Source organism: Ictidomys tridecemlineatus, chromosome 12, assembly GCF_052094955.1.
Source record: "Ictidomys tridecemlineatus isolate mIctTri1 chromosome 12, mIctTri1.hap1, whole genome shotgun sequence".
NCBI classification, from domain to species: Eukaryota; Metazoa; Chordata; class Mammalia; order Rodentia; family Sciuridae; genus Ictidomys; species Ictidomys tridecemlineatus.
The window spans coordinates 103,158,398-103,186,029 of NC_135488.1; the positions used below are offsets into that span (position 1 = coordinate 103,158,398).

The 27,632-nt window shown below is 34.6% G+C and overlaps 1 protein-coding gene and 1 non-coding gene across 6 annotated transcripts in view; one reads left to right on the forward strand and one right to left on the reverse strand.

Annotated features, from left to right (window-relative positions):
- Atad2b (ATPase family AAA domain containing 2B) overlaps nt 1–27,632 on the forward strand; it is a 139,782-nt gene that overhangs the window by 19,753 nt on the left and 92,397 nt on the right. For 3 of the 5 annotated variants that reach the window (XM_005322644.4, XM_078029606.1, XM_021724653.3), the window contains exons 2-10: nt 589–740; nt 8,622–8,671; nt 9,033–9,186; nt 11,387–11,489; nt 12,295–12,403; nt 13,257–13,298; nt 14,467–14,583; nt 24,379–24,454; nt 26,999–27,097. In XM_005322644.4, coding sequence (XP_005322701.2) covers nt 589–740; nt 8,622–8,671; nt 9,033–9,186; nt 11,387–11,489; nt 12,295–12,403; nt 13,257–13,298; nt 14,467–14,583; nt 24,379–24,454; nt 26,999–27,097 — 902 coding nt within the window. The remainder of the gene's footprint in view (nt 1–588; nt 741–8,621; nt 8,672–9,032; nt 9,187–11,386; nt 11,490–12,294; nt 12,404–13,256; nt 13,299–14,466; nt 14,584–24,378; nt 24,455–26,998; nt 27,098–27,632) is intronic. The other 2 variants (XM_078029607.1, XM_021724655.3) reach the window with 1 other exon arrangement.
- Nucleotides 22,226–22,298, reverse strand: Trnaa-ugc (transfer RNA alanine (anticodon UGC)). Its single transcript has one exon. It is a non-coding gene; the product is annotated as a tRNA-Ala (tRNA).

Below are 27,632 nucleotides of genomic sequence, written 5' to 3' on the forward strand. Positions count from 1 at the left end.
AAATATAAATATAATTTATATAAATTAGTAATATAAATAGTAATATAAATTGTCCTGTATTTTGGGAAGTGTACACCAGAGTTTAGGACATTTGAAGCATTATCTTATAGAAAGATATGTAAGTATCCCAAGCAGTCATACACCTTTTCTTGAAACTTAATTCAAATTAAAACCAATAAATGAAATATGTTTTTCTAGCTATAATTTTTTTTTGGGGGGGTACCAGGGATTGAACTTGGGGGCATTGACCATGAGCCACACCCCCAGCTATTTAGAGACAGAGTCTTATTGAGTTGGTTAGGGCCTCAATCTTCCTGAAGCTGACTTTGAACTCATGATCCTCCTGCCTCAGCCTTCTGAGCTGCTAGAATTATAGGTGTTTGCCACCATACCTGGCCTCTAGCTATAATTTTAATCTTCCTTCCTTTCTTGTTTCTATATTTATAAATAATTATATTTTCTATATTTGTAGTATGATTTGGTCAATACATACTGGTTGAAAAAAATACTCTCCTTAATTATCCAAGAATAGTAAGTATTTTGTTTCTTAATGGGAATAATAAATAAATTTTTAATGATCTTTTTCAGAAAGCTGAAGTTGATGGTAGTTTAAGTGATAGCCACGTATCTCCTCCAGCCAAACGCACTTTGAAACAACCAGATTCTGTTTGCAAAGACAAATCGAAATCTCGAAGTACTGGTCAGCGAGAAGAATGGAACATAACAACTGGACAGACCAGGTGAGAAGGGAGGATTTATTCATTGCTTTTTCATGAATTATTTGATGTGATTCAGAGTTGATATTAATGCTAATGTCTTAACTTCTAAGTCAACTAGTATCTTAAATACTTGTAGATATAAATTAAGCTAGTTTTATAATATTTTGTCTGTAAATTTATTTTCTCCAAATGTTCTGTAAAAGGTATATGTGTTATAAAGATATATAGTGTGTAATAGAAACTATTATTTTAATGGATCTTGAGTGGGCATTCATATTTATAGTCCTGAAAATTTATGACTAGCTTAATAAACCTAGTTTTATTTATTTATTTTTAAAAATATTTTTTAGTTGCTGATAGATCTTTATTTTTTTAATATGTTGTGCTGAGAATCGAACCCAGTGCCTCACACATACCAGGCACATGTACTACCATTGAGCCCCAGCCCCAGCCCCAGCTCCATAAATCTAGTTTTAATAATAAAACATATGATTAGATTTATATTTTTTAATGGAAAATAAATAAAATCTCCCCTTTCTAAGATTATTGAATGTTTTACTTGAATTGATATACTATAATGTAATGAGATTTCAATTATTATAAAAAAAATTTTTTCATGCATTATCTTGTTTTCAATTAAATTTGCTTTGTGTTTGGTTCAATATGTATCAGAAGAACTTAATTTTGCTCTGTTTCAAAGTAAATGGTAATAACTTAATGTAGGTTGGATAGGTGTGCACACAAATAAAAAAAGATTTTAATATTGAACTATAAATCTTTAGCTGTTGCTTCTCCAAAGTCTTTGATGTACAATTGCTGATGAAATACAGAGAACAAACTAAAGGGAAGTCCTTTGTTTTCATTCTTTTTCAAGTGTTTAAAGGTATCTTAATTTCATAAATGGAGGCAAATTCTGGATACTGTTGCTTTTTTTTTTTTTAAATATTTTTTTAGTTGTAGGTGGACATAATACCTTTATTTATTTATTTATTTATTTGTATGCGGTGCTGAGTATTGAACCCAGTGCTTCACATGTGCCAGGCAAGTGCTCTACCACTGAGCCACAACCCCAGTCCTGAATACTGTTACTCTTTAATCAAAATCTTGGTGTTATACAGACTTTGATGGGCTGTGTACATAAACTCTCTAAGGATTTATATTTAATACAGTATGTTCTATAAAAGATATTACTTTTAATTTTTAAAAATTTTCGTCAGGAGACTGAGGCAGGAAGATCCCGTGAGCCCAGGAGTTAACATAGTGAGATCCTGTCTCTTAGAAAAAGAGTACTGCTGGGCTGGGGATGTGGCTCAAGCTGTAGCGCGCTTGCCTGGCATGCGTGCGGCCCTGGTTCGATCCTCAGCACCACATACCAACAAAGATGTTGTATCTGCCGAGAACTAGAAAATAAATATTAAAAATTCTCTCTCTCTCTCTCTCTCTCTCTCTTCTCTCACTCTCTCTTAAAAAAAAAAAAAAGAAAAAGAGTACTGCCATTTAATTATACTTTATACTTAACCTATCTGTTGTAATATGTATTCTGCATTTATAAAATGAATGAGTCAGGCTTTTTTCTAGAAAAACATTTCTAATAATGTTTTTTTTACTAATGTTAATATTAGTGTTAGTATTTATTCAGTTGTACATATGCAATGTGCTATATTTTTCACAGCCTATCTGTCCAAAAAGGCTTTATGTAAATTGATTTGGATCCTGTTCTTTCATATGAAAAGTCTTCAAAATATATTGGAAGGATAGTTATATTTCCATTTAGGTATCTTACAGTTTGATATTCCTCCCCCCCCCCCCCCCCAGTGGTACTGGGGATGGAACCCAGGAGGGCTTTACCACTGAGCTACATCCCCAGTGTCCCCCAACCCCAATTTTGAGATGGGGTTTTATTAAGTGGCTTAGGGCCTTTCTAAGGTGTTGAGGCTGGCCTCAAACTTGCGATCCTCCTATCTTTGCCTCCTGGGGTTACAGCCATATGCCACCAAGCTAAGTGCTTTTAAAAAAGTATATTTCCATAAAAAGCTTAAATAATGAATACTAATTAATTTGTTTTTTGTTTTGGTAGAAAAATTATTGTTGACAGTTTACACAATTTAAGAAGTGTTTTTATTTTTTTATTTTTAAATTTTTTTTTTTAGAGAGAGAAAGAGAGAGAGAAAATAGAGAATTTTAATATTTATTTTTCAGTTTTCGGCAGATACAACAACTTTGTTTGTATGTGGTGCTGACAATCGAACCCGGCCGCATGCATGCCAGGCAAGCGCGCTACCGCTTGAGCCACATCCCCATCCCCTTATTTTTTTTTAAAATCTTTATTTAAAAAAATTTTTTTTGTTTTAGTCATAGATGACATAATTTTATGTGGTGCTGAGGATTAAATCCAGTGCCTCACACATGCTAGGCAAGCACTCTGCCACTGAGCTACAGCCCTAGCCCCCTAAGAAGTGTTTTTAGTTGCTTCATCTAGGAATATGAATAGTGCTGCCCTGTTAGAATAAAGATCTTTTGATGTTTTATTTATTTTCACTTTTTTATTTTTTTAAAAGATTATCCTTTTTTTTTTTAAGAGAGAGAGAAAATTTTTAATATTTATTTTTTAGTTTTCGGTGGACACAACATCTTTGTTTGTATGTGATGCTGAGGATGAAACCTGGGCAGTATGCATGTCAGGCGATCGCGCTACCGCTTGAGCCACAACCCCAGCCCCCTTTTGATGGTTTAGATGGCCTGAAAAGAAAATGTTATTTGACTTATTGCATTCAACACAATTGAGTTTCTTTTTTTTTTTTTTAATTTAATTTTATTTTTTTTTAAAATAGAGAGAGAGAGAGATTGAGATTATTTAATTATTTATTTAGTTTTCGGCAGACACAACATCTTTGTTGGTATGTGGTGCTGAGGATCGAACCCGGGCCACACGCATGCCAGGTGAGCGCGCTACCGCTTGAGCCACATCCCCAGCCCAACACAATTGAATTTCAAGAAAGACTTGTAGTTAAAAATATTTTAGATTTTGAGATAATACAAAAATCAGGATTATAGATTTTTGTAGATAAATATAACATCAGGATTTATTAAAAGTCTTGGATTTTTTTTTTAAGAGAGAGAGAAGTTTTTCATATTTATTTTTCAGTTTTCGGCGGACACAACATCTTTATTTTATGTGGTGCTGAGGATTGAACCCAGCGCCCCGTGCATGCCAGGCGAGCGCGCTACCGCTTGAGCCACATCCCCAGCCCTTGGATTTGTTTTTATGTAATGAACTTGAAATTTTTGATTTCTTTATTTTGGTAACCCAGCTCTATGAGTATGTAAGGTAAAATTATTGAAGTCCTTTTAGAAAAATAATTCGTTAGGAATAAGATTCATTTACAGGGAAATTGAATATGGGCAGGAATTTTATCAGCCTAGAGAAGCAATGAATCCTAAAGAAGTTTGCAAAGACAGCTAACTTCTTTAAAGAAATTATTCTTTAAAAATTTTTTTTGGGGGGGCTGGGGATGTGGTTCAAGCGGTAGCGCTCTCACCTAGCGTGCGTGTGGCCGGGGTTCGATCCTCAGCACCATGTACAAACAAAGATGTTGTGTCCGCTGAGAACTAAGAAAAAAATAAATAATTGTTAAAATTCTCTCTCTCTCTCTGTCCCCCTCTCTCTCTCACTCTCTCTTTAAAAAAAAAATAATTGTTTTTTTAGCTCTTGATAGACCTTAATTTTATTTATTTATATGTGGTGCTGAGAATTGAACCCAGTGCCTCACACATGCCAGGCAAGTGTGCTACAGCTGAGCCCCAGCCACCAGCCCTAAAGAAATTACTCTTAATTGTTGAAATAAGTTTTCTTTTTAGAGATAGGTAATTGGATGAAGATAAAGTGGATCTGGGGTTTTTGAATTTCCTTTTTCTTTTTTTTTTTTTTTTGGTGCGGACTGAACCTAGGGGTTTTTCACCACTGAGCTACAGTCCCAGTCCTTTTTAGTTTTTGTTTTGAAACAGGGTCTCACTAAGTTGCTGAAGCTGACCTTGAATTCGAAATGTTTCTTCCTCTGCCTTCAGAACAGCTGGTATTACAGGTGTGCGTCACCTTGCCTAGCTGTTCAGACATTTATTTAATCTGCAGCCTGCGTGTGTACTGTGTGTGTGAGTGTGGTGGTGATGGTTTTAGGAGAGGAGGCCTAGAGAATGATGTCTCTAGAATAACAGAATAACATACTTTTAAGATAGTCTTATTAAATATTTAATTTTGTCTAACAGAACAATTATAGCATGCCTGAAAATTTCCTTTTGTGGTAAGGTGATGAGGGAGTAGTGAGATTTGGCAGCAGTGACCACTATGTCAGTCTGCTGAGGCACATTAGAATTGAAAGGTGGTAGTGACTGTGTATGTTCTGTCAGAACTGGGACTTTTTATGAATCAGGGTTTATAACCCTCACAAATCACTAATTGCCTTGGCTTTATATGAGAAAAGGAAAATAAGAAATGACATATTTTTTTCTTTTGGTGGTGGGGATTTAAAGTAGGGCTTCACACATTCTGCCGTAGACCTATGCTCCCAGCCAGTAATGAAATTTTTGTTGGTGGTATTGGGGATTGAACCCAGGACTTCCTGCTTGCTATACAAGTGCTTTACCACTGAGTTATGTCCAACTCTTTTTTAAAATGTATATTTGTTTTTTAGTTGTATTGAACACAATATCTTTATTTTATTTATTTTATGTTGTGCTAAAGATTGAACCCAGGGCCTTGCACATGTTAGGCAAGCGCTTTACCACTGACCACAACCCCAGCCCCTTTGTTTTTATTTTGAAACAAGGTCTTGCTATAAACTACCTAGGCTAATCTCAAACTTGTGATCCTCTTGCCTCAGCCTTGAGCTAGTAATTTTTTTTTTTTTTTTTTTTTGGTACCAGAGATTGAATTTAGGGGCACTTAACCATTAAACCACATTCCCAGCTTTTTTTATTCTTTATTTTGAGACAAGGTCTCACTAAGATAATTAGGGGTTCGATAAATTGCTGAAGCTGGGTTTGAATTTGGGATTCTCCTGCCTCAGCCTCCCAATCCTCTGGGATTATTGATGTGTACCACTACATCTGGCATTAATGAATAGTATTATGTTGGTGTGCACTCAGATTGTTTAAAGCTGTAGAAAAAACTAATATAATAATCATTTAATGAAAGGCAAAACTATCTTCAATTAAAAATTTAGTAGGGCTGGGGGATTGCTAAGCATTCATGAAATCTTAGATTAGATTCCCACCAAATCATACACCCATGGGTGGTGGGGCAGGTAGAAAAAGAAAAACTGAGAAACAGATATAGGGGAAAAAAAATTCTCTACCAACCTCCACTTTAAAAAATAAACAAAGGAACCTTCATATCATAAATAATCTATGGAAGATTTGTTTAAGCAATGACCCTACTTGATTGCCTTGCTGTAAATGGAATTTAAGGTCTTGTGTATGCCCTACCACAGTCTACACCCCAAATTCCTGATCATATTTTTAGTGATTACTTTTGAGAACATTGATGTTTAAAGACTTTTTAGGCTCATACATTATTTCTTGGCAGGTCAACTCTTTAAAATCTCAGTATTTCCCTCATTATATTATCCAAGTATTTCATGTCCTTTTTCCTTCTTTGTTTCTCCTTTTTATAAAGAGAAATGATAAAGGAGAAATAACAGAGAAGTAGTAGTTAGTCGAATAGCATGATGAACTAACCCCCTTCCCCCCAGTCAGAAATGGAACCCAGGATCTTGCACATGCCAGACAAAGATTCAGCTATGTCTCTAGCCATTTAATTTTTTTTTTTGTTTTGAGACAAGGTCTCCCTAAGTGCTTAGGATGGCCTCTAATTTGCAATTATCCTGCCTTAGTTTCCCACATAGATGGGATTATGGGCATGTCCCACCATGCCTGAATAAGCTTTGTTTTTTAAAAGCTAATCTTTTATTAGCAACAAAAATTCCCAAAGTATGCATTGTCTTCTTTAGAGCAGCAAAAAATTCTTACTTTGCTTCTTATCCCAATGATGTTGCCATTGTTCAGAAAAATTTTTAGGTTTCTTTTGTGGAACGATTTTAAGGTCTGCATTTTATTGTTTTGAATAATTTAAGTGATCTAAAATATCAACTATTTGTCCTTGTGTCCAACCAAAATTTACTTGGCACCAAGACTTCTGAATAAACTGATAATTTCTGAATAAACTGAGTTAATGTTATATTGATTCTAAAACCAAAAAGATTTTTCTATGTGGTTTTAAGTGGATCTTACAAGGGTTCTAGAGAATTCCAGAAATGCATTGTGCAATAGCAACATTGTTAGAAATACATATTACATTAATTATTTTATAGTTACACATAAAAGGTGGTATATTAGGACAAGATTTTGTATTCCAGGGAGAAAGGGGGATTGAAAGGTTTTTTTCTTTTATTTTATTTGTGTGTGTGTGTGTGTGTGTGTGTGTATTTTAATATTTTTAGTTGTAGATGGACACAATACCTTAATTTTGTTTATTTAGTTTTTTTATGTGGTTCTGGGGAAAGAACCCAGTCTCTCATGCATGCTAGGCCAAGTGCTCTACCACTGAGCCACAACCCCAGCACCCTGTGTTTGTTTTTTGGCAGTCTGAAGAAATGCATACTTGTCTGCATTTTTTTTTAAAGAGAGAGAGAGAGAGGGAGGGAGGGAGGGAGGGAGGAGAGAGAATTATTTAATATTTATTTTTCAGTTTTTGGCGGACACAACATGGTTGTTTGTATGTGGTGCTGAGGATCGAACCCGGGCCGCACGCATGCCAGGCGAGGGCACTACCCCTTGAGCCACATCCCCAGCCCTTGTCTGCATTTTTGTTTATACCTGATATTCATGTTGGTTGTAACCTTTGCTGGCCCAGGGCTTTTATTATTATATATATTTATAATTGAAAATGAAGAGTGCTAGAGTAACAACCAAAAATGTTCGAATATTTTAAATAAAAATTTACATGAACCATATAGACTAGAAAAAAGTCATATGTATATATTTGCTGTTTAATGTTTTTCCCTTGTTTTTTATCTTAAAAAAATTGTATTTCAAAACTATTTTAGTTTGCATTGATAGCTCTTTATTATGTACCAACTTAGTTTTTGTTTTTAAAATCTCTGATTATACTGAGAATACTGTGACTTCTTAAGCTCTCATGTTTTGATGACCTTTTTAGTTTCTTTCTAATGGCATTTTTCTCTTCCTCTCCTGAAACAGGAGAATTGTAAAATGACATTTCTGAGAAGTCAGCAAAGTTTTCATTTGTCAGTTTAAAATGTGTAATAAAATGTTTCAAAGAAATTAATAAATAATATTGGTATTCAAGTACTTTTTTCCCTTACAGTTTGAATAAATTTGTTATAATTTGGAATGTATTTTGTCAACCAGAGTCAATCATTATTAGTTGTCACTGTTACCTACAGGTTCAGTTGAGTCTGTGCTACATGTTAAGCTAAGCCTTTTCACTGGAATTTTAATTCACAGTGTTGACAACACAGTGAATTCAGTTTATAATCTTTTATTAAAACTTTTTTTGAGGGCTGGGGTCGTGACTCAGCGGTAGAGCACTCGCCTCACACATGCAAGGCCCTGGGTTTGATCCTCAGCGCCACATAAAAAACAAATAAATAAATAATTAAGATAAAGTTATTAAGAAAAACTTTTCTTGAAATAATAAAATGACTCTTAGCTAGTATGCTATTAGTTGGTATGCTATCAATCTCAGTAAAAAATGTTATCTTCACTGTAAAGCATAATATATCACTAACATTTTAAAGATTATGAAATAATTCCATCAATATTGAATTTTTTGTTTATCTAAACAAATGTTGATGTGTTTGCATATTAAATATAACTGTGTTCTAGGTTAACTTCTCAGCCTGGTGCTACGTTACCAAATGGACATAGTAGCTTATGTGAGTATTCTGTTATGAAACTGGTTGGTATTGAAATTTTTATAATGGTGTTAGATTTAAGCATTAAAGTGGGGAAGAAGAGAGCAATTTAATACTGTGCTCTTATATAGTTGGAAGTGACCTGAATTTCAGACATAGCAAAAATGTACATAATCATTGAATTTTGAAAAATCAGTATAACTGAAATAATTAAAATATTATGATAGATTATAGAAGTTATAAGAAAATTTAGATTATTGAGTATTAAAGCCTTTTAAGAGTTCAACTTTTGTAGTCTTTTAAAAGTAATTGTTAAATATTTTTTTATTTTCTTCCTTTTTGAATTTTGTACTTTGAAATGGAAATCTCTCTCTTCTTGTAGCCCTTCGAAGCCATCCCCTTAGAGGGGAAAAGAAGGGAGATGGGGACCTTTCTTGTATAAATGGTGACATGGAAGTCAGAAAAAGTTGTCGTTCCAGGAAAAACAGATTTGAAAGTGTGAACCAGAGTTTGCTGTTTGATCAACTAGTAAATAGGTATGAATGTTTATGTAGTAAGCAATTTTATTTAATTATTTGATTTTAAGCCTGTTTTTACAAAAATGATTTAAACACCCTCTGCAATAAACACAATTCTTTTAAAACTTAATCTGAATTAACAAAGGCTGGCAGTGACTATAAGGGTTTTCGTAAGGTTAGTATATTTAATATAATGTGTATAATAGCTAAAATTTTCTTATCAAGCGCTTGTGAATAGATGATAAAACTAATTTTATTTAAATTTCAATACTGTAGTCCTTTGATTATTACTCATTTCACATTTGTGTTTTTGACAGTTTTCAAGCAATATTAAGCTTCATTACTGACAGTGAATGGAAAGCTGGGGGTAAAACTTAGTGATAGAATGTTTGTATAGCATGTGCATGACCCTGGGCTGGGTCCTGTGCACTAGGGGGAAAAAAGATAATGGTAGTTTTGCTTAGTCATAATTTTGAATTAAAGATGTTTTGAGCCCGAGTACTTAGCGTTGAGTCACTTAGCTGGTGAGTGAGTTTCACCAATTGTCAGCTCATCATCTATATTCACAAAACTAGTCTTCTCAGAAAATATATTGTCTTAGTCCTTTTTTTTTGCTATGCTAAGAGACTGGGTAAATTATAAAGAAAAGGAATTTATTTCTCATGATCGTGGGGGCTAGAAAGTCTAGCTGAGACTCTTGAGGGCCTTCTTCCTGCATCAGAACATGGTGGAGGCATGGCATGGCAAGAACATGCAAGAGAAGCAGGGAGGAAGAGAAGAGAGGATAAGGGGAAAGGGGGCTGAACTCCTCCCTTTTATAACTAATACTGTTGTAGTAATTACCTTAATCCATTCATAAATATGGTGACCCAGTGACCTAATTACCTTTTAAAGGTCCTACCTCTCATTTCTGTTACATTGAGGATTAATTTTTTAACTCATGAACTTTGAGAAACATTTAAATCATAGTGTACATCATTCTACTTAGCCTTTAGATAGTTTTACAATTAGTATGATCTCCATTTCAGAGGAGAGGAAATAATAATATAGAGATAAATTTTCATATGTTATTATTTGTTAGGCACTTAGATCAGAACCTAGGCACATAGCAAATGTTATGAGATTGTTTATAGTATAAAATAAAAATTGCTAAGATATCAGCGTGTATTTCTTGGATACCAGTGTTCTACTGTAAAATTTCTAAAAATATATTCAGTTAATCTTTTAAAATATATTTCTTAGTTGTCAATGGATTTTTATTTTATTTATTTAAATGTGGTGCTGAGAATTGAACCCAGTGCCTCACACATGCTAGGCAAGCACTGTATCTCTGAGCCACAACACTAGTTCCAGTTAATCTTAACTGTTTTAAACCTTTTTTTAATTGATTTTATTTTTTAAATACATGACAGCAGAATGCATTACAATACTTATTACACATCTAGAGCACAATTTTTCATATCTCTGTATATAAAATATGTTCACACGAATTCATGTCTTCATATATGTACTTTCATCGTTGCTAATCCCCTGTCCCCTCTAATTCCTAATCCCCTCCCACCCCTCTGCCCTATCTAGAGTTCCTCTATTCCTCCCATGCTTCCCCTCCCTACCCTACTATGAGTTCGACTCCTTATATGAGAGAAAACATTTGGCATTTGTTTTTTGGGGATTGGCTAACTTCATTTAGCCTTACTTCTCCAACTCCATCCATTTACCTGCAAATGCCATGATTTTATTACCTTTTATTGCTGAGTAATATTCTATTGTGAATATATGCCATGTTTTTTTAATCCTTTCATCTACTGAAGGGCATCTAGGTTGGTTCCACAGTTTTGTTTAAACCTTTTTGTTATTTTTTTTCTATACATTCCTAATAATATCTTCAAGTTGAAAGATTTTTACTTAGTTTTTGTTTTTCAGTCCCATGGTTCTGGTAATCAGTTGTTTATAGTGCCATTATGGATTTATTTATTTGGAGCCTTATAAACAAAAGCCTTATATTAAAATTTTAATAAGTACATTAAGATAGAAGATGTTCTGGTGTCATCTTTTTTTTAATGCAAATTGTCTTCTGAAACTAGTTATGAAAGTTATTAAATCATATATTACATATCAGAGATGATTTAATTATGCTTTGCTGAAGAGACTTTGACATGTATGATGTAGTGTGTGGTCTCACTATTATCTAAACTTTGGATTTATTATATAATTTTAGTACTGCTGAAGCTGTACTACAAGAAATGGACAACATTAATATCCGACGGAATCGACGATCAGGAGAAGTGGAACGACTTCGAATGTGGACAGATACAGAATTTGTGAGTACATTAGCTGTAGTAATCTTTTCATTTTTTTTTTTTTATAATTGCGATGAATAAGGAATTCGAAGGGAGAATGAACAACAGTGGGATTTTTTGAATCAACAATTGTTCTTTTCAACTTAGTTTGGAATTTTTTTGCTTGCTTTCTTCATTTCATTCTCTTCTTGCTGCAACCTTCCCTAAAAGACCCTTTATGCTTTTGCCAGATGAATCATCTTAAAGTTTACTTCTCTCACTGCTCTATTTTGAACATTTAATGGTTTCTGAATTATTCACTGAGTTAATTAAAAACACCTTGACCTTTGTAATCTGGCTTCAACTTTATTTTCTTACACATCATCGCCCAAATACAAACAAATCATTTTCCTCCATATATTTTACTCTTGCTAATATTTCTGGTTAGTGACTGATGTAATCCTACCACTTATTCAAGGTTCCTCACAAATGCTGCCTCCCTTCCACTCCTTAATAAGAGGAAGAATTTCTATTCTTTGGATTCTGGTGTACTCTTTACCTCTCTTTACAGCATTAAACTTGTTTTATTTTATAATTATCTTACTTGTCTTACTGTCACCTATTAGGGTACAGTTTGCTTGAGGGAGAAAGTATGTTTTTCATATTTTGTAAGTTTTTTTTCCATTTTGTCCTTTACAAATTCAGGAATCTCCATCCTCATAAATCTGTGCCTTATAAATAGGTGCTCAGTAAATTTTTATCAAGCTGGCATATTTCATTGGGTTGATATTATTTATAGCAAAGAATAAATGCCGTATTAATATCTGATGATTTCTCTCTTTAAAAGGAAAACATGGATATGTATTCAAGAGTGAAAAGACGAAGAAAATCACTAAGAAGAAATAGTTATGGGATTCAGAATCATCATGAAGTTTCTACTGAGGGTGAAGAAGAAGGTTTGTAAAGCACCTTATGAAGTAAATACTAGAAAGTTTAGGTGGGAGGGAAGAAAAATATTATGTACAAATTATAGTTGTAAAATATTGCTAGGGAGGTAATTTTTGACTTTTGAGGTCTATATTCTATAATTTGAAGTAATTTAAACTCAGTTGGTATTCTGGGTTTTCATTTCCTTCATTTGGGAAAATGCTTTTAACTACATTATAAATATTTATGTAATATATTAGTAATTCTTGGTTAGTGCTTGTGGGATCTAGTATGGAAGTGGTATTTGCCATAAGTTAATTAGCTTGTTAGGTGAGGCCTCTTTAGTATTTAGACACCTTCTAACTGCAATGTTAATTTGCTCTCCAGAGCCTCCAAATTTTGTTATTTGGATTTCAAAGTTAGTTATAGACTGAGGAGTAAAAGGTGAAATTTAGAGAAAGTGGAACTACTAATACTAGTGAAGTAGTCTGTATTGTTCAGTGAAGTAGTCTGTATTGTTCTTTACTGAGGCCTTTCTGGGTTTTGAACTGAAGAACCTAAACTGAATATTTTAGGCCTAAAACTGGGTACATGAAGAAAGCACATTGACTCCATGGATTATAATTGTTGAGCAGTGTACTATAGGGTTTAATTCCCCAGATATTGATCTTTATAGAAATGAATTTCAGGAGACTTGATGTACTATTGATATAGATTAATAGTACTTTACAAGGGAATCTTCCTAGTTTCACTGTATGTGTAGCTTAGATGAAGAAGAATACATTTATTTCTCAAATTCTGTGTTTAATACATTAGCTACTTTTGAAGAGTTGATATTTCTAATGAAGGTACCTTATTGAGCAAATATTATTGTTGTTACAGCTAGAACCTCTATATTGCTTCCTTTGGAGAAAAACAGTATAGGTGAGACAGATTTAAATGCGATTTTGCCTTTTCATTAACTGAATACATTTGTAGAGTTTCCAAAGTAAATATGCCATATATAGAATTTTTGCTCATAATGAATAATGTGTTATATGCAAGTTTTTTTTTCAGTAAGTAATTTTTTGAAGGCTTAGAAAACTTATTTGGGCACAAATATTTTATAGTATTACTTAGATAAGTAATATTGATTTGCTGATTTTCTCTACAACCTAACAGTAAAAATTATTCAAAACTTGAAATAAACTTTAAGAGACATGAGTAAAATGTAAAGTCCTTTGGAGTTTTACTGTTCTACTTCACTCAGCATTATTGGCAACTTTAAAAATTTTTCTATGCCTTAATTTGATTGTGTTGTATTAACAATTCTTGTGATAACAAAGTTAATCATAAAGTATATTGCATTTGGGGATGATATGCCTATAAATTTTCTTTATGCTTTTTAAACTATAAATAGATGCTACATCATAACTATAACCAAACCATTTTTTTAAAAAATAGGCTTTTAGGATTTATTGTACTTTATAATTCATTTAACTGCACGGATAGTGGATAGATGAATTATTGTGAGTTACCACTCATGTCAAGAACTAAACTATCATCAGTTCCGTAAAAGTCTGTTTTATACTTCCTTCCAGTTCCTGTCAGCATTTTCCTACCAAAGTGTGATTAACCCATGCTTAACTGTTGTCAACAGACCTATCAAATTATTATACTGCCAAAAAAATTTGTTCTGGCTATAATACCAGTGATTACCTTATAAGCCAATTTTTTTTTGATTACCAAGAGGTATTTGAGTCCAAATCATATTTGGTTTTAAATTATGCTTTGACTGAGCTTTGCTGTAGTTTGGAAAAATTTTAAGTCATGTTCTATTTTTTTTTATGTTTAAAAGTTCTGATGTAAATTTTTAATTTTTGCAGAAATCTGTATTATCATTGGTAGGAAAAGCAGCTTTTTTTTTTTTTTTTTACAGTTACCCAGGTTGATTTTTAATTGTATTGATTTATGCTATATAATAAAATGTTGACACTTTGAATGTCACCTGTGCAGAAATGGATAAAATGTAAATATTCACTTTTAGAGTGGGATCAATTCATAAGGATTAAAATAGTGCCTTTTTTATTCCTTTTTGTGTGGGGAAAACTAGAATCTCAAGAGGAGGATGGAGATATAGAAGTTGAAGAGGCAGAAGGAGAAGAAAACGATAGACCATATAATTTAAGACAAAGAAAAACAGTGGATCGATACCAGGCACCTCCAATAGGTAGGTGACTCTAAATAACCTCTTTATTTTTTATAGTTACATAGTTTATATTGCTCCACTGCTTTTTAAAAATACAGTATTTTGCTAGGTGCAATGATATGTTCCTGTAGTCCCAGTTAACTTAGGCAGCTGAGTTAGTTGGATCACTTGAGCCTCGGATTTCAACACTAGCTTGGGTAATGCAACAAGACGTGTCTCCAAATAAATAAATAATTAATTAATTAATTAAACAAATAAATAGATAAATAAATAAATAAATAAATAAAATTTCAGAATGGAATCTCTTATATGTTTTACATATCTTTTCCTATTTATATTTCCATGTACACATGCAACTAAGAGAACATTAAAGTACATGGTAGCAACATCGAATTACTTACAGCAAGTACATTTTATTTATAGAAGTGTAATATTTAATAACAAATTCTGCCCATGCTTTTGTATTATTTATAGTTTATTGAACACTTTTATTCATAATAGTTATTAGGTAAGCATCTCCATGTCCTAAAAGACGTAATAACTCATCCATGGTCACAAAAGTGGTGTACAGCTCCAATTTTGCAATAGTAGGTTGTCTTGTTTTTTGGAGAATTGTTGAAAGTTTGTCTTAATACTGTTGAATCTAATGATATGTAATCAGTTTTGCAGGTACTATTTTGTTGCCCTTATTCCAGTTCTTGGGAAATTCCATAATTATCGATCCTCTAATTATTATTATTTAAAAAAATTTTTTTTTAGTTGTTGATGGACTTTTCTTTTTTATTTATATGTGGTGCTGATATTCAAACCTAGTGCCTCATGCATGGTAGGCAAGAGGTCTACCACTGAGCCACAACCCCAGCCCTCCTTGTTTTTTTTTTTAAATGAGATGTAGCTAAGTTACACTTCCTCCTTTCCCTCAACCCCTTGACAACCACTTATATTCTTTCTGTCTGTGTAGATTTGCATATATATGATTTTTTGTCTTGCACTTAGTATAATGTTTCCAAGATCTAGATTTTTTTACTCAAACTTTTATGGTCTAGCTGGGTACAGTGGTGCATGCCTGTAATCCCAGTGATTCAGGAGGCTGAAACTGGAGGATTGCAAGTATGAGGTGAGCCTCAGCAACTTAGTGAGATCCTTTCTCAAAGTAAAAAATAAAAAAGGGCTAGGGATCTAGCTCAGTGGGAAAGTGGCCCTTGTTTCAATTCCTAGTACAAAAATAAAAATCTAGAACAGTGATTGGTGCTCTGGAAGGGGTATATCAGAGGCATCTCACTAGAATGTGCCCAAGTACGCAGACATCCCTCTATTCCACTGTCTCAGCCTTGTGACTAATGAGAGAGGTATGTTATGACAGACAGTTGGGAATCATTGTTCTAGAGTATTATTTTTTTTTTAAAGAAAGCTTTATACTTCAGTATAAATGAAAAAAAAATATAGTTCATTTCACGTATTTATAGAATATAATTAGTCAGGTTTTATAATATGTATATTCCTGTGGAACTGTCACTGTAATCAAGGTAATGGTCATGTTCATCACCCCCCTGAATTTCCTCATTCCTGTGTAATATATCCTTACTACTCCCTTTAAATAAACAAAACAAAACAAACAAACAAAACTTTGGTGGTGCTGGGAATCGAACTAGGACCTCACAGGTGCTAGCTAAGCTCTGTATCACTGACTTACATTTCCAGCCCTACTCACCATTTTTTATTTTGCTTTCCCCTCTGCCAGTCTCTGGGCAGCTACCTATCTGATCTGTTTTCTGTTCCCTTAAATCAGTTTATATTTGCTCTCATTTTATATAAATGGAATCATGTAGTATATTCCATTTTTGCCTTACTTTTTCAATTCAGCATAATTATTGTAAGACTTATGTGTTGTTGCATGTAACAATAGTGAGTTTCTTTTCATTGCTGAGTAGATATTTTAGTGTATGGATAGCACTGTGTGTGTGTGTGTGTGTGTGTGTGTGTATGTGTGTGTGTGTGTGTGTGGTGCTGGGGATGGAATCCAGAGCTCCCCATATGCTAGGAAAGCACTTTACCACTGAGATACATCCTTAGTCCTTATCAATTTTTTTTTTTTTTTTGTGTGTGTGTGTGTGTGCAGAATGTGAGGTTGAACCCATGATCTGGCATATGCTAGGCAAATACTCTACAAGTTATACTGAGTTACATCCCCCAGACTTTTTAATGCATTATTTTATCCATTCTTTTTTTTTTTTTTTTTTTTAATGGTACTGGGGATTGGACCCAGGGAAGCTCTGCTACTGAACTGCATCTCAAGATCTTTGTATTTTTTATTTTGGGACAACGTTTCCCTCAGTTTTCTAGACTGGCCACAAACGTGTGATTTTCCTGCCTCAGCCTTTTGAGTTTTTGGGATTACAGGTATGGGATGCTATGCCGCGTTCCATTCATTTGTTGATAGACATTACGATTGTTTCTAGTTTTGGGCTGTTATAAATAAAGTTGTTATGAACATTGTAGAAATTTGTTTTCATTTTTTTAATACTGAGGAGATAATGAGTGGATTTTGTGATTAGTTGGTTTGTGTGTGTGTGTGTGTGTGTGTGTGTGTGTGTGTACACGCTCATGCGTGCGTTCGCATGCACACTTCTGCTTATTTATTATTTTAGTGGTACTGGGAATTGAATTTAGGGTGCTGTACCACTGAGCAACATCCCAGCCCTTTTTTTAGTTTTTATTTTATATATATATATATATGTATATATATATATATACATATATATATATATATATATATTTTTTTTTTTTTTTTTTTTTAAGAGAGAGCCACATCCCCAGTCCCAGTTTTTATTTTTGAGACAGGATTTCACAAAAGTTGCTCAGGCTGGCTTTGAACTTGTGATTCTTTCTGCTTTAACCTAACAAGCTACTGCACCCAGCTTTTTAAGTTTAACTTTCTAAGAAATAGCTAAACTATTTTCCAAGGTGTTTGTGCCGTTTTTCATTAATAGTATATGCTCTATTTGTTAGAGATTTTAATTTATGTGAAACTTCTCAAGCAGAATCAAATCTCTTCTTGGAGAAGAGGTGAGTAGGTGGGATAGATGAGATCTTATATGAATAGTACCAAAGCATTACCACACCATGGAAAACACACTCTTAAAAATGTTAAACTATGTGCAAGTCTTCAGGATGGCACGAAACAAAGGTTAATGCTTCTTGGAGGGCTTGTCCAAGTGTGTAAATAATTGACTTTATTTGTGTTACATGACTAGTGACTTCATTGAAATCTTCACAATTCAGTTTTAGCTCTGGATTACTTCAGTTGACCTTTGTGAAGGTTCTATCTGCATGGAGTAGGTGTTTGATTTGACTTGTTTTAACCTGTTGGGGTTTTTGGTTTTTTTTCCACTATTTACAGTAAAATTTACTAAGAAGTAACGTGTGTTCATGCTAAGGGGATTAGTGTTGGTTTGGCTTCTTTTAGTCAGGCTTTCTGAACATTGAGATATGCTGAATCTGGAGCTTTTAATTCTAAAATCCTCTCATTGGCCCCCCCTCCCCCTCAAAAAAATAGTATATGCTCTTTATGTGTGCCAGCATTTGGTATGGTCAATCTATTTAATTAATGTAATAGGGATTGTAATTTTAGTCTGCATTTCCCTAATGATGTTGAACATATTTTTATGTGCTTATTTGACAATGGTATACCTTTTTTTTTTCTTTCTTTGGTTGGGCTAGAGATCGAACCTAGGGCCTTGTGCATTTGAGGCAAACACTCTACCAACTGAGATATATCCCCAGCCACACAATGGTATATCTTTGATAAAATATATGTTTAAATCTCTTGGACATTTTTTCAGTTGGGTTGTTTTTTATTATTTTTGAGATTTCTAATTGTGTCCGAAATACCTGACAAGAACAGTTTAGAAACTGGACGTGGTGGCAGAGGTTTATAATCTCAGCAACTCTTAATCCCAGTGACTTGGAGGCTGAGGCAGAAGGATCACAAGTTCAAAGCCAGCCCTAGCACCTAAGACCTTGTCTCAGAAACATAAAAAGGACTGGGGCTGTCGCTCAGTGCTAAAGTGTCCCTTAGTTAAATCCCTGGTACCCAAAACAAAACAAAACACAGCTTAAATGAGGAAAAGTTTAGTTTGGCTCATGGTTCCAGAGATCCTCCATTGTTGTGGGCCTGAGGTGAGGCAGAACATCATGGAAGAAGAGCATGCTGCTCTGGAAGCTGGGGTGGGGGGTGGCTCAGGGAAGATAGTGATTTTTAGGGCACTCCTGCAGTGACCTATCTTCTGTAGTCACATCTTATCTGACTACAGCTAGCACCTTGCACAAAAATCCTTCAAATTATCACTCCTTCAACTGGATTAATTCACTGAATAGATTATAGCTCTCATAATCTAATCATTGCACCTTTGAATATTCCTGCATTAACATAGAAGCTTTGGGGGATTCCTCTTAGCTAAACCATAATACTTGGATATTCTGGGTATTATATTTTTAACAGATGATTTGCAAATTTTTTTCCTAGCCTTTGACTTGGCTAGTCTCTAAATAATGATCTTTGAAGAATAGAAATCTCTAATTTTTAAAAAAAATATTTGTATTAGTTATTGGTGGACCTTTATTTATTTGTTTATTTATTTATATGTGGTGCTGAGAATTGAACCCAATGCCTCACACGTGCTAGGCAAGTGCTCTACCACTGAGCCGCAATCCCATCCCCAAATTTCTAATTTTGATGAACTTTAACTTATTTACTTTTTTATTTTGTTCTTTTTAGGTATACATGACACTAGAGTACCTTTTGACATATTATACATACATGGAGTATAATTTCCTGTTCTTGTGGTTGTACATGATGTGGAGTTACACTAGTTGTGTATTCACGTATGAATATACGAAAGTTATGTTCGATTCATTCTACCGTCTTTCCTATTTCCATCCCCCTCCCTTCCCTTCATTCCCCTTTGTCTAATTCAGAAGGTCTATTCTTCCCACTCCACCCCCTCCTTATTGTAAGCCAACATTTGTATATAAGAGAGAACATTTGACCTTTGGTTTTTTGGATTTGGCATATTTCATTTAGTATGATAGTTTCTAGTTCCATCCATTTACTGGTAAATGCCATAATTTCATTCTTCTTTATGGCTGAATAATATTCCGTGTGTGTGTATATACATATACATATATACGTGTATACACACAAATACACACACACACATTTTCTTCATCCATTCATTTGTTGAAGGGCACATAGGTTGGTTCCATAGCTTAGCTATTGTTAATTGAGCTGCTATAAACATTGATGTGGTTGCGCCACTGCAGTATGCTGATTTTTAAGTCCTTTGGGTATATATCGAAGAGTGACATAACAGGGTCAAATGGTGGTTCCATTCCAAGTTTTTGAGGAATTTCCATACTGCTTTCTAGGGTGGTTGCACCAATTTGCAGTCCCAGTAGCAATGTATGAGTGAACCTTTCCCCCATATCCTTGCCAACATTTATTGTTATTTGTATTCTTGATAATTGCCATTCGGTGTAGTTTTAATTTGCATTTCTCTAATTACTAGAGATGTTGAACATTTTTTCATGTAGTTGTATTTATTCTTCTGTGAAGGGCCTATTCAATTCCTTTGCCCATTAATTGATTGGGTTATTTGTTTTTTTTTTTGGTGGTAAGTTTTTTGAGTTCTTTGTATATCCTGGAGATTAATTTGTGAGGTGCAGGTGGCAATGATTTTCTCCTATTCTTCATTTCAACTTACTAAAAAGGGTGTTTTTTAAAAAAATTCATTTTATTATTATTTTTTAAATTGACAGATTAAATTTTATGTATTTATTGAATCCCAAAAAACGAAATGCTGAATGTTTTCTTTGATATAAGGAAGCTGATTCATAGTGGGATAGGGAGTGGGAGAATGGGAGGAATAGACTAACTCTAGATGGGGCAGAGGGGAGGGAGAGGAAGGGAAGGGGCATGTGATGGTGGAATGTGATGATCATTATTATCCAAAATACAGGTATGAAGACATGAATTGATGTGAATGTAGTAGGTATATAACCAGAGATATGTAAAATTGTGTTCTATGTGTGTAATAAGAATTATAATGCATTCCACTATTATATATAAATATAAAAAGAATCAAACTGTAGTAGTATGTTTTGATTTCTTGCTTTAAAAAAACCAGTTTTTTTTGAATTTTACAAATACTTGCATATATTTATGAGATACAATGTATTGTTTCTACATATGTAAATATATCGTAGTTTATTCAAATGAGGGTAATTATATTCATAACTTCAAGCATCCATAAATTCCTTGTGGTGAGAGTACCCAACCTTTAGCTATTTTGAAATTCACAATACATTAAGTATAATCTCTTTGTCACCCAACAAACAGGAGAACCTATTCCTGTTATCCAACGTAGTTTTGTCCCTTGCCTACCTACCTCACTCACAACTTTTCTGGTAGCCATATTTTCTGGTAGTCATATTCCATAACTTCTTTTTTTTAATATTTATTTTTTAGTTTTAGGTGGACACAATATCTTTATTTTATTTTTATGTGGTGCTGAGGACCGAATCAAGTGCCTCATGTATGCCAGGCAAGCACACTACCACTTGAGCCATATCCGCAGCCCCCATAACTTCTTTTTTAAATTCTACATATAAGCAAGATCCCATGGCCCTTGTTTCTCTGTGCTTGGCTTATTTTACTCAGGATAGTATCTTCCAATTCATCCATATTGTTGAAAATGATGGAATTTTCTGACTAAAATACATTTTAAAACAACTTATAGCTAAGGAAAAATATTTATAAAAATAAGTCTATGATAAAATGCAGTATACCAAAATAAGTGAGACATAATTAAATCATTATATATTGACAGTTTTATAGGTTTCAGTATTTACATAGTTCAATGCTAGAGTCCTTGCCTAGCGTGCCTCTTAAGAATGTGGATTTGATCCCTGGCACCATGATTAAAAAACAAAACAAAACTTATAAACTTCTATTTTTATATAGAATTCAGGGCCTGGGGATATATATAGGTCATTAGTATAGTGCTTACGTGACATGTGTTTGTTTGAGAATGTTGCCTGGTACAATATTCTTGGCTGGCAGTTTTTCTCTTCAGCACATTGAATATACAATCCCACTGTCTTGGTCTGTAAAATTTCTGCTGAGAATCTGTTGCTCAGTGTACCAGAAAGTCTATTATATGTTATTTGTTTTTTTTTTTTTTTGCTGCCTTCGGAGTCTTCCCTTTTCTTTGATCTTTGACAGTTTGATTATAATATGTCTTGGGATAGTTTTATTTGCATTGAATCTGAAGAAAATATTTGACCCCCCCCATACCTGGATATTTATATATTTCTCCATATTTGGAAAGTTTTCTGCTATTATTTTTTAAAATATGCTTTCTGCTCCTTTGTCTTTTTCTTACTTATCTTACTCTCTTGAATGTCAATGACTTTGTACATTTACTCTTTCAGTGCTGTCCAATGAGTCTTGTAAGCATTTTTTATTTTTTTCATTACTTTTCTTTTTTCTCCTTTTAGTGTATATTTTCAAATAACCTATCTTCAAATTCACAGATTTTTTTTCTTCTCGATGAGTTCTGTTTTGATGCTATTCCTTTTTTTTTGTTTTTGTTTTCTTTTTTTTTGGTGGTACTGGGGATTGAACCCAGGGCCTTATGTGTGCAAGACAAGCACTTTACCAACTGAGCTATATCCCCAGCCTGCATTTTTTCATTTGTTCATTGCATTTTCCAGCTCTAGAATGTGTGACTTTTTTTTCAATGATTTGTAAAAACAATATTTTTAAGTTTTTGTTGGATCTTTATTTTATTTATTTGTATATGGTGTTGAGAATCGAACCCAGTGCCTCTCGCATGCTAGGGAAGTACTCGTCTACTGAGCTACAACCCCAGCCCCAATGTGTGACTTTTAAAAAATTAATTTAATCTGTTCAGTTTCTTTTTCTGGTCACTTACTGTTCTCTTTATTTTTTATTTAAAAATTTTTTTTTGTTATAGCTGGACACAATACCTTTATTTCACTTATTCAATTTTATGTGATGCTGAGGATCTAACCCAGGATCTCGCACGTGCTAGGCGAGTGCTCTACCACTGAGCCATTATTAGTTCCCTTAAAACCACTCTTTTGATGTTTTGTCAGGCAGTTTGCGCATCTCTGGCACTTTATTTTGTCCATTTGCTGGTGTCATGTTTCTCTAATTATTCTTGATCCTTGTGGTTGTACATTGATGTGTGTATATTGAAAAGGTACTTTTGGAAATCCCAACAGACTGGCTATTCATGGCACCATCTTTCAACTGTAAACTTGTCCAAAGATTCTGGGTTGGCAGTGTGGGGTGTTTCCTATGCCCATGGCTGCTGCAGTTATTGCAGTGCCAGCAGATATCTTAAGCTGCAGACTGTAGCTCAGTGTTGGCCTGGAATACCATGCATGTAGGCTGGGGCAGTACACACAAAGCCCATGGCTGCTGAGGTTCTCACAACAATGGACCATGTTTAAAACCGCAGCCACTGGGACCTTCTTTTCACTGTGGATTACTTAGGGAGTCAGGCTTCCATAATTCACTGACAGTGTCATGTGCTAGATCTTGAGTCTGTTTCACGGTGGCTATAAATTCCCATCTGGTTTTGAGGTAGGTGCATAGGCTAAGTCCATATGAACTAGCCTGAACTGTGGCACGCCTGGTATTGGGGACAAAAACAAAATCCTAGGTTCACTTTGCTGTCCTTCCTCCAAGTGGATGGCATCTCTCTTCATGCTGTGCTGCCCGGGTTTGAGGGAGACGTGATATGGGTGATATAAAACCTTCCTTAGTACCTTTCTAGTATATATTTTCTTACTAACTAGGTACTGTGATCTCTAACCTGGGTTCCTAATCTTTTATGAAGGTGTGTTTATGTTTGAATAGTTCAAATTGATGTTTCTGTTGGAAATGGAAATAGCTCTATTTTGATCCTTCCTTCACAAACAAAAAAAAAATTTGTTTCTTTGTAGTTGTAGTTGGACACAATAACTTTATGTTATTTATTTATATGTGGTGCTGACGATCAAACCCAGGGCCTTGCACGTGCAAGGTGAGCGCTCTACCTCTGAGCCATAACCCTAGCCCCCTTAAAATTTTTTTTTTTTTTTAAAGATAGAGTGAGAGAGGAGAGAGAGAGAGAGAGAATTTCCAATATTTACTTTTTAGTTCTCGGCGGACACAACATCTTTGTTGGCATGTGGTGCTGAGGATCGAACCCGGGTCGCACGCATGCCAGGCGAGCGCGCTACCGCTTGAGCCACATCCCCAGCCCCCCCTAAAATTTTTTAATGAATTATTTTTTTGGTGTTGTATCTTAGAAATCTTTGTATAATCCAGTGACAGTTACTGATTTATTTGGTCCTGAGAATTGAACCCAAGGGTCCTCTACCACTGAGCCAAATCCCCAGCCTTTTTATTTTTTATTTTGAGACAGGATCTCACTAAATTGCTTAACGCCTTGCTGAGTTGCTGAGATTGGCCTTGAACTTGTAATCCTGCCCCAGATGTGTGGTCACTGCACTTGGCAATCACAATTATTTAAACTAAAGTCTATTTAGAATGTTTATTTGCAATTTCATGGTATTAACACAAAGCATTTATTTTTGTATACCTCCAGACAGATTTTGAAGTTGAAAACACATAACTAGGTCCTCTTCAGAATGTTAACAGAAGTAATTTATGTTCTTTGAATACATTAACTTATTAACATTTATTATTAGTTATTTCTATCTTATCTTATGTTTTTCTTTTAGTGCCAGCTCATCAGAAGAAGAGGGAAAACACACTGTTTGATATTCACAGATCTCCAGCAAGAAGAAGCCATATCAGGTAACTTTTATTTTTGAAAATGGGAAATATTTGTACCTTTCAGTGAGAGAATGAGACGCTAATGCCCGTCTTAACTTATTTTTTTTAATGTTTTTTAGTTGTTAACACACCATTTTATTTTTATTTATTTATATGTAGTGCTGAGAATTGAACCCAGTGCCTCACACATGCCAGGCAAGTGCTCTACCACTAGACTAAAACCCCAGCCCTAACTTATCTTTTTTAAGAAGAAATTTTTTAGTTGTAGGTGGACACGATACCTTTCTTTTACTTATTTATTTTTATGTGGTGCTGAGGATCGAACCCAGTGCCTCGCATGTGTTAGGCAGGTGCTCTACCACTGAGCTATATAGCCCCAGTCCCTTAACTTAAGTTTCTGGTTGTTTTTCTTATTTGAGTTATCCTCTGGAGTCATTTCTTAAAATCAGTACAACTTTGCCTCCACCAATCTCCTTATGTGCTGTTATTGACACATTACTACATTTCTCTACATAATAGGCCCAACATATGCACATGTGCGCGCGCGCACACACACACACGCACACACACACAGGCACACAGATACTTTGGAGAATTTCCTGATGAAGAAAAAGAAGTAGAAGAGGGGGCTGGGCTGGGGCTCAGTGGGAGCGCACTTGCCTGGCATGTGTGAGGCACTGGATTTGATTCTCAGCACCACGTATAAATAAATAAAGGTCTATCAACAACTAAAAATTAAAAAAAAAAAAGAAGAAGTAGGAGAGAGGATAAATATCAAAATTGCCAAAAATGAGTAGATTATTGTTGGTAGCTGGTTTTGTGAAGAGTTAGGAAACATTAAAAACTGATGCAAAATGCACTGAAAAGATTTGTGGTAGAGATCTTCTTTAAGGATCTTAAGGAAGTTTGGAGAATCTGGGTTACTGTTGATAATAGTGGGTACTGGAGTGGTGTGCAGTGATTCAGCTTTTCTGATTATGATTGGAGTTCTTTTTAATACATGAATTGGTACAGGGTTGGAATTTACACTTACAATGGAAGAAAAAGGGGCCAGATTCAGTGAGGTTGGAAGAATAACAGTGAAATAATAGGTCTTAAGTTGAGGCTGGACAGTACAAAAACTTATCCAAGAAAAGAAATGATAGATTGTGAGTAAATGGGTGCCTAGGGACAGCAGGCCTTGAGAAAGTTGAAAGAGTTGGTATGTTAGAAACTCATGTTCAAAGAATAGGCCATTACTTTTTAATTTTAAGATCATTTCTTGGGGCTGGGGATGTGGCTCAAGCGGTAGCGCACTCGCCTGGCATGCGTGCGGCCCGGGTTCGATCCTCAGCACTACATACCAACAAAGATGTTGTGTCCACCGAGAACTAAAAAATAAATATTAAAAATTCTCTCTCTCTCAGTCTCTCTCTCTCTCTCTCTCTCCCTCTCTCACTCTATAAAAAAGAAAACAAACGAGCATTTCTTTCCATAATGAGGTGATGTTAGCCTGATAAATTATCTAATTAGTCCATAGCACTTAATAAAGTATTTCTTTTTAAATTAAAAATGTTTTATATATTTTATTATAAGAAATTTAGAAAGGATAGAAGTATCTTTTTTGGGGAGGGGGTGCCAAGGGTGCTCAACCACTGAATCACATCCCCAGCCCTTTTTCTTTCTTCCCTCCCTTTCTTTCTTCCCTCCCTCCCTTCGTGTGTCTGTTTGTTTCTCTTTCTCTCTCTCTCTCTCTCTCTCTCTCTCTCTCTCTCTCTCTCTCTCTCTCTCTCTCTCTCTTTCTTTCTTTCTCTTTCTTCTTTTTTTTTTGTGTGCTGGTTATTGAAACCAGGGCCTTGTGAGCTGTATCCCTAGCCCTTTATTTTCTTATTTTGAGACAGGATCTCACTAAGTTACTTAGGGCCTCGCTAAGTTGCTGAGGATGGCTTTGAACTCAAGATTCTTCTGCTTCAGCCTCCTGAGTTGCTGGGAAAATTGTAGGCTTCTTATTTGGTTTGCTTTATTTTTTTCTCTGTAGCATTACCACCTTTATACCTTGTTAAATGTTAAATGTAGGAGGGCAAAGATCTTTGCTGGGAGAACGAATGAATTTTCTCCTGAACTAATTGTTGATATTATGTGCTTCCAATGTATTCTTTTTTTTTTTTTTTAATATTTAGTTTTTAGTTGTAGTTGGACACAATACCTTTATTTTATTCATTTATTTTTATGAGGTGCTGAGGATTGAACCCAGGGTCTCTCATGTGCGAGGCGAGCGCTCTACCACTGAGCCACAACCCCAGCCCTTCCAATATATTCTTTTTTTTTTTTTTTTAAAGAGAGAGTGAGAGAGAGGGGGGGACAGAGAGAGAGAGAGAATTTTAACATTTATTTATTTTTTCTTAGTTCTCGGCGGACACAACATCTTTGTTGGTATGTGGTGCTGCTGAGGATCGAACCCGGGCCGCACGCATGCTAGGCGAGCGCGCTACCGCTTGAGCCACATCCCCAGCCCCCTTCCAATATATTCTTAAAAGCTGTTTGTTATACTATAATGTTTTAAAACATCTTGCTCTCTTTGGACAGGAGAAAGAAGCATGCCATCCATAGTAGTGACACGACTTCTTCTGATGAAGAGCGCTTTGAAAGAAGGAAATCAAAGAGCATGGCGAGAGCAAGAAATAGGTCAGTAAATATTTTAGTATTTTTTCCATGGTAGAAAAAAGGAACACATTTAAAACAAAACAAAATCACACAGAAAAAGTTTTTTATGTATACTGAAATTTTGATAACATTGATATTCAACAGTAATTTTAGACTTTATACTTCTTAAAATGGAAATCTAACCTTGGGAAATGTTCCCTAAATTAATTAGTCTGTAAATACTTGTGATCAAGTAATTTGGGAGGGGAGAGGAAGGAGAGCTAAGAAGAGGCCAGCCTTTGTGAAAGCATCTGTCTATCCCTCTGCACTTTCCTTCTCATTCATATCCATTTAATTTGGCTTTTTTTCACACTCTAATGAGAATAGTGCTCAGAGAAAGATGCATTCTGATAGAACTATCTGAGGAGGCTTTGGATTTTCTTGAAAACTTTTTTTTTTCCCTTCCTTTCTTCCTTCCTTTTTTCATTGTTATTGGTTGTCTATAGTGATCTTTTCCTGACTCCAGTAATTGACTGATTATTACATGGCTCACTAAAACTTCAGTGAATTTTTGCGT